This window comes from Silurus meridionalis, chromosome 4 (genome assembly GCF_014805685.1).
Source record: "Silurus meridionalis isolate SWU-2019-XX chromosome 4, ASM1480568v1, whole genome shotgun sequence".
NCBI classification, from domain to species: domain Eukaryota; kingdom Metazoa; phylum Chordata; class Actinopteri; order Siluriformes; family Siluridae; genus Silurus; species Silurus meridionalis.
In genome coordinates, this window is record NC_060887.1 from 33,664,240 (window position 1) to 33,678,286 (window position 14,047).

The following is a 14,047-nucleotide window of genomic DNA, read 5'->3' on the forward strand; positions in this document are numbered from 1 at the left end:
GCCTTTTAGATTAAAAGAATGTCCTGGAAGAGGTCACCAGACACTTTGGAAACAAATAAAACTGACCTGAGATGAAAGCAAATTGCAGTCAATGTGAAGACCTTCTCCTGTCCTCTGTCTCTGCAGCAAGCCAGCCATCACTGCTCCCTGAGCATACAGCCCAGTGGCCAGATCAGTCATGGCAACTCCAGGCCTCACTGGATCCCCATCCTTTAAGACACATAGTTCATGATGACGCTAACATGTGAGGTAATGTTTCTGAATCCTGCTTATAAAACATCCCAAATTTAAATTTGACCAGATATAAAGCAGATCATGTCTTAGCAAAACATGACGGTACCTGCATTAGCTTTTCTCACCTCAGGCCCTGTAATGTGCATCATCCCAGACACAGCAGATGCTATAGAGTCATATCCTGGTTTATGTGACTTGGATCCAGTCTGACCATAGCCTATAAACACACACACAATAAAAGTGAATGCTTATAATATCCCTTCATTCGTATAAAGAAAACAATTCCTGACATTTCAAAGCTTTGTGTAAATCTCCAGGAATCCTGGGCAGCTTCGGTGTATTTCACCTGAAAGTGAACAAAGCTTTAGAAGTATCCTTTCTTCTATACCTGACTAAAAGTCTCAGCCAAACACTGTTTAAATCAACACGTCATTTGGCAAAAGATCACAACCTAAATATGTTCGAACTCATTTGCGGCAGTCGGGACAGCTGTGTATTTATTTAATATCGATCTTATTGTGCACCCTGAATTTTGTATGACGGAAAATGTGTGTGTGGTCTTATTTTTTGGCCATTTAACTACCCTCCCTTTTACATAGACTCAGGCTGTTGATATGCACGATTAAGCTGTGTATTCCCCAAAAGACCTTCACAAGCTGTCAACACTGCAATATTTACCCAGTTGAGCAAAATATGCCCAAAACAATTTAATAAAGGCTCGAATTCAAACAAATTTAAATAGCCTTCACAACTCCTGGCAAAAAAAAATCACATTTTAACACCACCGGAATGCAATAATCGGTAAAGCCAGATATATATACAATAAAAAAATAAATAAAAGAAACACTTCTAAACACTTGTTACTTTAATGAAAGCCGGAGAGAGAAAATGTTCCAAAGAATGAGCCTTCAGGACAAGATGCCCAAACCAAAGCTCTGACTGCCAGAGCAAAATAAACAAGCGAAAGCCTAAGGCAGAGCATAGTTGGCTGCTTCAGAAGCTGAATGTTTGAGAACAAAAAAGATGAACAAGGAAATGAAATGTTTCATGTGGGGTTTATAGAGTAAAGAGACAGACGGAATTCAATGTGCGAATCACATAACGGGTAAAATGCATAAACAATCAGGAGAATAAAAATGTTTTGCATGCAAATGATCCCTTTGAACACTTTTTAATGATATTAAATGACTGGTACCTTTCTAATGGTGTAAATGGGCAAAAGTGATTCAAATTCATTTAAAGTTCACTGAACAACAAAGATACCAACAGCTCTTCTGAGCATATTGTCATCATTGGAATTTTAAGAAAATTCAGTTGGACTATATGATTGTGTGCCAATTTATTACAAGAAAAATATGTCTTTTTTTGAGAGCAAATACTAAAATTCCACAGCACAAATCAATCAGATGACTATCATTTCCCAGAACCCACCACATTAAACAATCAAAAAATTATTTTGCTATTCCAGGACCATCAGGCATGAATAATTATCAGTTTAATTTAACTGTATGCTCTTCTTCTTCTTTCAGCTTCTCCCATTAGGGGTCACCACAGCGGATCATCCATCTCCATACCCCCTTGTTCTCTACATCTGCCTCTTTCAAACCAACTACCTGCATGTCTTCCCTCACCACATCCATAAAACTCCTCCTTGGTCTTCCTCTTTTCCTCCTACTTGGCGGCTCCATCCTCAGCATTCTCCTACTGATATACCCCATGTCCCTCCTTTGCACATGTCCAAACAATCTCAATCTCACCTCCCTCACCTTGTCTCCAAAACGTCCTACATGCGCTGTCCCTCTAATAAACTCATTTCTAATCCTGTTCATCCTAGTCACGTCCAACGAAAAGCTCAACATTCTTCTCCACTTTGCCTGCACTCTTTTCTTAACACACTCTCCATTACTTTGCACTGTTGACCCCAGGTACCTGAACTCCTCCACCTTCTCCACCTCTTCTCCCTGCAACCGCACCACTTCACTGCCCTCCCTCTCGTTCACACACATGTACTCTAACTTACTCCTACTGACTTTCATTCCCCTTCTCTCCAGCGTGTACCTCCACCTCTCCAGTCTCTTCTCAACCTGCTCCCTACTCTCACCACAAATCACAATATCATCCGCAAACATTATAGACCTGTCTGACCTCGTCCGTCAACCTGTCCATCACCACTGCAAACAGAAAAGGGCTCAGAGCAGATCCTTGATGCAGTCCAACCTTCATGTTAAACCAGTCTATCGTTCCTACTGCACACTTCACTGCTGTCACACTGTCCTCATACATGTCCTGCACCACCCTCACATACTTCTCTGACACACCTGACTTCCTCATACAATACCACAACTCCTCTCTCTACCCTGTCGTACCCTTTCGTCAAATCCACAAATACACAATGCAACTCCTTCTGACCTTCTCTATACTTCTCCATTAACATTCTCAAAGCAAATAATGCTGTGGTGCTCTTCTTTGGCATGAAACCAAACGGTTGCTCACAGATGGTCACCTCTTCTCTCAGCCTGATTTTCACTACTCTTTCCCATAACTTCATGGTGTGACTGATCAACTTAATTTCCCTGTAGTTACTGCAGGTCTGTACATCTCCCTTATTCTTAAAGATCGGTACCAGCACACACCTTCTCCATTCCTCAGGCATCTTCTCACCTTCCAAAATTCTGTTAAACAATCTAGTTAAAAACTTCACTGCCATCTCTCCTAAACATCTCCATGCTTCTTTCCCTTAATTGCTGCTCTCATTTCCTCCTTACTAATCCTATCCACTTCCTGCTTCACCACCTCCACATCATCAAACCTTCTCTCTCTCTCATTTTCCTCAATTATCAGCTGCTCAAAATTCTCCCTCCATCTTCTCAACACACTCTCCTCACTAGTCAACACATTTCCATCTGCATCCTTTATTGCTCTAACTTGCAGCACATCCGCTACAAATCCTTTTCTCCTTCCTTAGTGTCCAACTTCTCATACAGCTTATTCATTTATAGTTTTATCCTCCTTTTTTTCCTCATTCATCCTACCAAGATAGTTTGGGAATAAAAAGCGCCATAAATGTCTAAATAAACAGTAGCTTTCTTTAAGTCCACCTTGCTATAGTTCTAATGCAGCCTAGTTTCTGTCCTGGAAAGTCTGACAGCATGCAAAAGGAATCCTTTTCCAAACCTCAGTGTGTCTGAACGTGTACACCCACTTAACGAAGGACACGTGTTGACAATAACTGTTGCTCTCAGACGCCACTTAATCGTATTTAATTTGCTGTAAAGAAATTAAACCAGAGTAATAAAACAAAAAACAAAAAAAAAACGGGCACACTGTCACTTTTGTGGAACAGGGGATTCGGTCTCAGTGGGTTATGGAGACCTAAAAAATGCATCGTTGGGGAACGAACAATGTGCAGCATTGACGTTGTGTCCCTGAGAGTGGTACACTTCGTTCTGGGAGTCTCAAATGTTCGGCTTGGTGTTGGAGAGTTTTGGAGCACTCAGATGGATGCTATTACCCTCAGCGTTCTCACTACAGTGGACCGAATCACAGCAGAACTAAATCAAAGTCAACTTTTGACTGGAGGCAAATTATAAAAAATGTAAAAAGCAATCACGCTGAGAGGAAAATAGTAAGAATGTTAACATAGATGTTGGCAGCACTGGATAATGGTACTGCCTTCCACTGTTACCCATGAAGCAGAGTTACATAATGTGAACAAACTGCTGAGTTCATACAACAGAACTGACATTAGACGTACAAAACCGCAAGGCTGCACAGCATACAAACTGAAATACAGTAGAGTCTTGTAACTAACGGCAGTATCTCGCAAAAGTGAGTACACCCCTCCCATTTCAGCAACCATTTTATTACCGGATTTTCCGGACTATAAGACGCTACTTTTTCCCCACGCTCTGAACCCCGCAGCCTAAATGATGAAGTGGCTAATTTATGGATTTTTTCTGGGTTTTTTCCCGGTTTCACAAGCTTCATGCCAAAAAACTGAGCTCCAAAACATCAGACCAATAAAATTGCCGAACGGGTTAAGGTGAACCAATGAAAGTCTTTATATTAAATTACGCACCCACTGAATCGGGACGCACCACATCATAAATATGGATGAGGTTCCTCTGACGTTTGACCTGCCGCTCACTCGGACTGTCTACAGGAAATGCGAATCATTCGTCACGCTGAAAACAACCAGGCATGAAAAAACACACTTCACCTGTGTTCTGAGCTGCACGGCATCGGGAGAAAAGATTCACCAATGGTGATTTTTAAACGCACGACGATGCCAAAAGAAAAAGTCTCGAGAGAAATTGTTGTGAAAGGAAGGAGGAAGACAGTGAACAATGACTTTCTTGGTAGGCTACTGTTTAGATACAAGCCGTGTAACAGACACTGTCTTTCGTTAAAGCCTGTGTAAATGTTTCAATGTAGACACCTGTGGCTAATAGACAGGTGCGGCTTATTTATGTTCAAAATAAAAATCTTTGTAAAATTCAGTGGGTGCGGCTTATATTTGGGTGCGCTTAATAATCCGGAAATTATGGTATATCTTCTTAAGGGACACTACTATAGAAATAAACTTGGATATATTTGATTTGTCAGTGTGCAGCTTGTATAGCAGTACATATTTACTCTCTGCTGAAAATAACTCAACATACAGCCATTATTGTCAAAATAACTGGCAACAAAAGTGAGTGAAAAGTGTCAATATTTTGTGTGAGCACCATTTTTATCCAGCACTGTCTTAAACCTCATTGCCATGAAATTCACCAGAGCTGCACAGGTTCCTCTGGGATCCTCTTCCACTCATCCATAATGACAATCCCCACCTTTTACTTGAGGATGCACCCCCAGGTGCTCAATAGCATTCAGATCTGGAGACATAATTGGTCACTCCATCACCTTCACCTTCAGCAAGGCATTTGTCATCTTTGAGGTGTGTTTGGGGTGGTTTTCATGTTGGAAAACCTCTAAAGAAATGCTGTCAGAACTCATGCATCTGTTTTATTGAAGCCAGCTTCTGCACCTGATGCACAGCAACTTCTTTAATCGACCATTTCGAGGCCTGTTCTGAGTGGAACCTGTCTTAGAAAACCCCTATATGACCCTGGCCACTGTACCGATCTTCTTATAGCCTAGGCCATCTTCATAGAGAGCAACAATTGTAATTCTCAAATCTTCAGAGTTTCTTTGCCATGGGGTGCATGTTGAACAGTGAGTGGTCAGTATGAGAGAATTGTACTCAAAGCATAAAATTTTAACTGCTCTAACACAAGATACACAAATTTGTATGGTCCTGTCAAGCAGACAAAAACATGAACATAATGAATAGAAATTGTGGCTTTGCACAGTTACAGGACATACAGCTGTTATCACTTAGGGTGTACTCACTTTTGTTGCCAGTTATTTAGACAACAAATACCGTATATCCCTAAAATACATATCCCTATAAAAACAGAAATTTAAATCTAAGTGCATTTCGTTCTATAATTCTTTCATTCTGTAAAACTGCTTTGAGACAATGTCCATTGTGAAAAATACTATGGAAATAAAATTAAATGTATCTGAATTGAATTGAAATTGAATGTTGCAGCCTAAGTTTACTAAGCAGAAGTTAGGGGGTTGAAGCACCACGACAGCCAAACTGCCACTGTTGGGCGGTTGAGCATGGCTCTTATGGTTGAATCACTAATCGCAACACACCTCAACAACAGTATATGACAGTAAATGACTTGTTTACGGTTATAAAAAGAAAAGCCTTTATTTATTACATAAACAATACAGCATAGCATCTATCTCAGCTTGTTAAAAATGTATCAGCCATCATATAACACCCCTGGGGCAGAGGGGGTTGAGGGTCTTTTTCAGGGCCCCAGTGGCAGATTGTCAGTGCTGGGACTTGAACAACCCTAGACACTAATGCCCTGATCAATCCACCAGAGTCTTAACCAATATGATTGCACATTCACTGCTAGTAGAAACGGTACAGTGTTATCTGAATACCTTTAAAAATCACAGGTTCATTGTTGGTGGCTGTCTGCCAAGAAGACCATTAAGGCCTAACCACACCATGTCATTAAAGCTAAACAACATGTTACATCAAATTTACAACTCTGTGTTATTAACTCTGCTGAACTATTATATGTAATTTACATCATCAACCAGTAGCAAATCTGCTTTGATTGTATTTAAATGATAGATACTTCAGTGCAGAAAAATCTAAACCTGAGGATGTGCTAAATTGAAATTGTGACTAATTTAATAATGAAATAAGAAAAATCATATCAAAAGTAACAGTTTTTTCAACATTTCTGCACTGTTTATAGAATACTACCCTTTGCAGAGCCCCACAATCATTTGCTGCTCAGATGTTATTACCATGCGTAAAGCAATCACCGAGAATGGATTCTCCTGTGCCGTTTCAGGAGTTGACATGTATCATTTGCAGCAGCAGGCTTTTTGAAGCTGTCTAGAAAAGTCAAGAAGCGGTTATGCTTTCGTGATGATAGCAGTAATACAATCTGCCCCTGGGTCATGGCCACTTATGGGAATTTAATCTGCTGATCCTTTCCATAGTTTTTTTCACAGACATGTAGATAGGGTTAGAAAAAAACCCTTTATCTACTGATTTGTCCTGGCAGTAAACTGTAAACTATGCTAATGGCGTTTGTTGGTTTTCAGAGTCTTTTGCATATTTCCTGTTTATTATTTACTTTTAGACTTTGAGGATAATAAAAAATACAAAGAGAGACAACCTCTATTTCTTTTTATTAATTGGATATGTATAAACTATGAAGGAAAGGCTGTGCAAAATCAGATGTAGAGTTCTTTTGTCCCTATCCTTGGGGAAGTGGTCAAGTGGTTAAGGCTCTTTGTTACTGATTGGAAGGTCAGGGGTTTAAGCCTGAGTATTTCCAAGCTGACACTCTTGGGCCCCTGAGGAAGGTTCTTAACCCTCAGTGCTCCAGGGGCCATGTATCATGGCTGACCCTGTGCTCTGCCCCCAGCTTCCTCACATGAATGAGATATGCAAAGAATAATTTTCCCAGTGCTGTTATGTACAAGCGACAAGTATGAAGCATCTTTCTTTTTTTTTCTTTCTGGTTGCGTACGTTCGAACTGCTTTGTGAATTTATGAGGATGACACAATCATTACAAATGTTGAGCTCAGTAGCTCCTAGTTTTATAACCATACTTATAAGACTGTAGAAAGAACATTACTTATAATCTTATACTCCAGTACTCATGTTAGTTCTCACTCTCCAGTGTTCTGTATTGCTGAAAGATTTATGATCAATCTCTTGATGTCATCCAAATGAGGATGGGTTCCCTTTTGAGTCTGGTTCCTCTCAAGGTTTCTTCCTCATAACATCTAAGGGAGTTTTTCCTTGCCACAGTCACCACGGCTGCTCATCAGGGATAAATACACACCATTCACTTTGACTGTTGATTTCTGTAAAGCTGCTTTGAGACAATGCCTGTTGTGAAAAGCGCTACAGAAATAAACTTAACTTGACATAACACAGACCTTATAAGCTTGATATCATTGTGGGCAGTGTAAAGTCTGAACAAACTCTCAGCACTGAACAGCAGCCATGGAGAATTTAAACACTGTAGCCTCGTGTGTTTCCGAATGTCACTAAAAGGCTTACACAACGGCCGCACAGACAGGCACATGAGGGACAGCGGTAAGTGTGGAGGATGTGGTTTTGCCGTTTCTGTGAATGACACATGGTGCAACCCTAGACACATTACTGTCAAAGCACAAGTTTGCAAGCGGAATGTTGAGCTGCTGGACTCTGGCCATTTTTCATGCCCCAGAAGATTTCACATGCTGTTGTTTTGGTTGTGTATGCCCGAGCTGCTGCTGACACAGCAACCACAACAAAGCAGATACATTCTGTGGTTAGTAAACTAATGACAGATCAGCCCAATGAATCCACAACAATCTCTGGCGATTTTAATCATCTATCCCTCTTTTTTATGCTCAAGTTTCTCACAGTATGTGGAATGTAATGCAGGACAATAGGATATTTCATTATGCCAGTGCCAAGGAGGCATACAAGGCCGCTGCTCTGCCACCAGTTTCGTGCATTTTATCCTTACACACAAACTTGTTGGTCGACAGCTCGCTGTTAACATAAGGAGAGTGAGCAAATGAACTAAGGGAGCTGGGGGAGTCTGCATGATGGAATTAAGGAGAGGAAAATTAAGGATTAAACCACTGCTTTACTGATCACATAAATGCTGTGTAGACCAAGTGAGGACAGAAAACATAAAGCTGCACAGGCAAGGCTGTGAGGCCTCATGGAATCAGCCACAGGGTGCAGAAGACCTTTGCCAACAAATTATGTGGAATGTTAGAGCACCTGTTCTCTCCTTTTCTGAGCTCTGGAAGATTTTATATATAGTTCTAGTGTTGGGACCACTCTTAAAATCTACAGACCTGATGGACTTAATTCCAGCATTATAAAGACAATTCACAGGATACTCTTAAAACAGCCTGGAGGTATTGTGGTCTGCCTTCCTGCCACATTGAACTGGTGTTCATGCTGCGCCAACACAAGCGGCCCCTGTCTGTAAGGGTCCAAAACTGTGTGTCAGAGATGGTAGACCATCATTGAGCAGCAGATCTTTCAAGTGTTTTCTCATGACTCTTTAATTATGGGTTGCATCCAGAATGCAGATGAATCAGATTACAAATGACTACAGGATTTTAATCTTTTGGTGCAGAGTTTGACAACTTGCAGCTTGACTTTCAGGCAAGTAACCATCTAGGGAGTGTAAGAGGAGACCTACAGGGATCTAGGGATCTACCTGAAATGCAGATTGAACTGGACAAGCACCACTATTACACAATAGTGGAAAGGCCAGAGCAGATTCTTCTTCTCACGAAGGCCCAGATACTTAAATGTGTGTAGCAAATGACTAATTAATTGTGACCAGCATTTATTTCTATAGTGTGGTTTGATTGTGTAGTAGCATCAGTTTTGGAGAAACTGAACACCACAATAACTTGAGCAGGCAAACCAGGTTCACTTAGATACTAACTCTGGATTGTAACTAATTATAAACAGTCTACTACAATGTCTCAAGACCACAGGCTGCATGAACAATTTAGCATTTAAGCGCCTTTCACTGCACGCCTCAACAATGATGGAACCCAGAGGAGGGTAGGTTCCTTTTTGAGTCTGGATCCCCTCAAGGTTTTTTCCAGGGAGTTTTTCCTTGCCACAGTCGCCATCGGATCGCTTTTTAGGGATAAACTTACAATTATAAGGAACAAATTTATAGCCACTAAACTTACAGTGCATCCGGAAAATATTCACATCAATTCACTTTTTCCACATTTTATGTTACAGCCTTATTCCAAAATGGATTAAATTTATCATTCTACTCAAAATTCTACAAACAATACACCATAATGGCAAAGTGAAAGAAGTTTGTTTGAAGTCACACTGAGGATCTGTCCTGGCACCAGAAAACTTAGCTCTGGTTAAGAAGGCACAACAACGCCTGTAATTCTTGAGAAGTCTCAAGAAAGCTCATCTGTCCCCAGGGATTTTAACAAGTTTCTACCCCTGCATCATCGAGAGCATCCTGACCAACTCCATCACTGTATAGTACAGAGACTCCTCTTTGTGTGAACGTAAAGCCCTGCAAAGGGTGGTCAAAAGCGCCCAACGCATCACTGACACCCAACAACCTGCCATTGAACACCTTCACCACAGCAGATATCTACGCAAAGCTGACGTTATCAAGGACTCTTCACATCCCAGTCATAAACTGTTTACCTTCCTTACATCTTTATATCCTTACTGTTTATTCTGCCCAACATTTCACATTCATGTATATATGTGTATAAAATGTGTGTGTGTATATATATATATATATATATATATATATATATATATATATATATATATATATATATATATATATATATATATATATATATATATATATATAGTAGACTTGTTTATTCAGCTTGCACATTTTTTAAAATGCCATAATCCTATAACCTTCCACTTCTGCACGTCTTTTTCAATGCCATAGCCTAAGAACCATTTACCTGTACTTTTCAATGATGTCCACATGTCTCTGCACTGCTATAGCCTTTATATTTATTCACTGTACATATGCTAACATATATATCACATGCTGTAAATATGCTACATATTTATCTGCACTATTTGCACGATTGGTACTTTTTGCACTTCTGGTAGATGCCAATCAATCAATCAATCAATCAATCAATCAATCAATCAATCTCTCTCTCTCTCTCTCTATCTATCTATCTATCTATCTATCTATCTATCTATCTATCTATCTATCTATCTATCTATCTATCTATCTATCTATCTACATAAATACTCCAACTCTTTGCCATTAAGCTCAGGTGAATCCTGTTTCCACTGATCATCCTTTTCTACAACTTGATTGGAGTCCACCTGTGTTAAATTCAGTTTGACATGATTTGGAAAGGCACACACCTCTCTATATGAAATTCCACAGTAAAGAGTGCATGTCAGAGCACAAACCAAGCCATGAAGTCCAAGGAATTGTCTGTAGACCTCCGAAACAGGATTGTATCAAGGCACAGATCTGGGGAAGGGAACAGACACATTTCTGCAGCATTGAAGGTCACAATGAGCACAGTGGCCTCTATGAAGAAATTCAGAAACACCAGGACTCTTCCTAGAGCATAGCCGCCTGGCCAAACTGAGCGATCGGGGGAAGAAGGACCTTGGTCAGGAAGGTCACCAAGAATGGTGACTCAATGGTTTCTGTTGAGAGAGGAGAACCATCTAGAAGAAAACCATCTCTGCAGCACTCCACCAATCAGGCCTCTATAGTAGAGTAACCAGATGTAAGCCACTTCTCAGTAAAAGGCAAATAACAGCCCACCTCAAGTTTGACAAAAGGCACTTGACAGACCACGAGCAACAAAGATTAAACTTTTTGGCCTGAATGCCAAGCATCATGTCTGGAGGAAACCGCTAATCACCTGGCCAATACCATCCCTACGGTGAAGCATGGTGGTGGCAGCATCATGCTGTGGGGATGTTTTTCAGCAGCAGGAACTGGAAGACTTGTCAGGATCGAGGGATAGGCGAATGCAGCAATGTATAAAGACATCCTTGATGAAAACCTGCTTCAGAGCGGTTTGAATTGACTGTTCATCTTCCAACAGAAGCGACCCCAACGACCCCAAACACACAGCCAAGATAACAAACTAGTGACAACGGGACGAGACTGTGAATGTCCTTGAGTGGCCCAGCCGGAGCCCAAACTTGAACCTGATTGAACATCTCTGGAGAGATCTGAAAATGGCTGTGCACAGACGCTCCCCATGCAATCTGATGGAGCTTGAGAGGTTCTGCAAAGAAGAAAGGGAGAAACTGCCCAAAAATAGGCTGTAATTGGTGACAAAGGTGCTTCAAAAATTATTAAGCAAATGCTGTGAATATTTATTTACATGTGATTTTTTATTTTATTTTTTTTTTATGAATTTGCAAAGATTTTAAGCAAACTTCTTTTACATTGCCATCATTGGGTATTGTTTGTAAAATTTTAAGGAAAATAATTAATTTAATCCATTTTGGAAAATGTGAAAAAAGTGAAGCGCCGTGAATACTTTCTGGATTTAATGTAGATGCCGCTGAATCTGCTATGAGACAACTTCCATTGTTAAAAGAGCTAAACAAAGAAGAAAAAAAGGAATTGATTTGAACTTTTTTCCTACGCACATTTAGCCCTTGGTTAATACCACCCTGGAAATCCCCAAATCCCCTCAACCACCACATCTGCTTAAGGTTCTGAGTTTTAATCCCAGCACCACCAACCTGCCACTGATGGGCCCTTGAGCAAGACCCTTAACAGTTCAGATTCATAAATGAAATACCTTTTGATATAGATCTCCAAAACGCCCCTAAATGTACATAGATCAGTTTTCATCCGTGATTGTTGTTCTTTACTTACAATGATGAATTAAGACACTTTTGAATCTGTTATATCACAATTTAGATGTAATACTGATAGTTCCTCTGCAATTTGAGTGTTTTCTGATCAAATATCTAAAACATATTCTTGTTTGTTCCATGATTATATTTTCTATCATCTAATTCCCTCATGCCTTCATGTGGTTTGGGAAGAGTTCATCAGGAAATGCACAACTCCCACTCCTTTCTTGCTCAAGGTTTCTGTGAGATTCCCATGGATTAAAGAAAAGCCATCCAGCTGTATTAACATGCCAGGTGCAGATCAGCTAAGCCATGTTTCTGAGAAAAACAAAGCACGGTATTTCCTCAAGTTGGACAGCATTAGCCAATGATTATACGTGGACTAGGAAAAATACTTGACGTGTCGCTGTATTTCAAGTCTCTTGGCATGCTCGTTGCTTCTCCTCACTCACCTCTTCACGTCTTGGCTCAGATATCCTGTATGCTAGCTGCCAACGAGCTTACACATCACAGGTTATCAAATGAGAAGTTACATTGGTGGCTTTTGCCCTAATGCTTAGAAATATATAGTGATTAAAAGTAATTACCACACTAAAAGTACAGACAGACAGCCACACTAACAAGACTAATCAAATCCATAGTAAAGTCTGCTAGGAATGTGTACAATGGTTTTTCCTAATTGTTCCCATCATTACATATCCACATGGCTTGTGCTGTCATTAAGGGGCTTACTAATTATTTTTTAAATGCACTCAAATTATGATGGAGAACACAATGGTCAAACAGCCAGCACACTTAATCCTTTGACCTGCAGAGTAGAAATTTATGCGACATCAAGCCTTCAGAGAAGGAAAACAGACTTTCTGGTTCAAACCCCTGAGGCCACACTCTGGCCACCCTCTCTCCATTCATGATCTACCTCAATAAGCTAAAAACAGTGAGGTCAGCGTTTGATTAATCCCCCTTTTTCACGACCCATGTCTCTGGAGGACCAGGCAAATCACGTCTTGACTAGTTCTGCATGTCACCTGCCAAGGCATTGGTTTGAGATCGCCTCTGGGGGACCTCGAGCGGTTACATAAGCAATCAGGTTTAAGACTGGGCAGGTTATTCAGTACCTGTTTGCTGACAATCTGGACCTGAATGAAATGGGGTCACTCCAAATTGCCACCGGATCACTGTTTTGCCCCCTTTGGGGTTGAAGCAATCAGCCAAGTGATGACAGTAAGTCATGGAAAGACATGGCAACGTGGGGCCTGTGTGGTTCATGGTTCAAATCACACAAGCTTGGGACCCGTATAACAACCTCTGCAAAGTTGTCACGTAGGCTATACATCAGCTGGCCAGGAACTAATGGCTTCCATCCTCCTGATTGTGGTCTCTAATTAAAAATGAATTTAAATAATACTAACTCAAGCAGTAAGACAGGCGATTGGGAGTGTTTTTTTTAAGTGAAATAAAGTTATCAGTTCCTGAAAAACAAGCAACTTTGGCACACACATTTATTTTGAACAAACAGCTTTAGCAAATATGTATCTGCTGCCAGGATCAATTATAAATCAATAGGTTTATAATTAATTGCTTTGAGAACGATATCGCTCTTATTATCGTATCATTTAACAAACGTCTTACATGCATTTTTTACTTTTTATCCAAATGCAACAGCGAACATCAGCGGTCATACGAAATAATATAAATAGGATGATATATGCGAAGTCTGTAGTCTAACCGTCCAGAGCCCAGCAGTGTAGAGTCACACATCAGCAGCCATGCTTCATCATCACACAGAGTGACACCCAATTAATAGGACCTCCATTGGGCTAAAATATTTTAGCCTGCTTTAGTGA

General features: G+C 40.4%; 1 protein-coding gene across 1 annotated transcript in view; it reads right to left on the minus strand.

Annotated features, from left to right (window-relative positions):
* Positions 1-14,047, minus strand: part of sugct (succinyl-CoA:glutarate-CoA transferase) — a 125,017-nt gene that overhangs the window by 92,195 nt on the left and 18,775 nt on the right. Inside the window, exons 7-8 of the mRNA XM_046847056.1 lie at positions 360-451; positions 67-210 (exon numbers count right to left, since the gene is read on the minus strand). Of these exons, the coding sequence (XP_046703012.1) occupies positions 67-210; positions 360-451 (236 nt within the window). The remainder of the gene's footprint in view (positions 1-66; positions 211-359; positions 452-14,047) is intronic.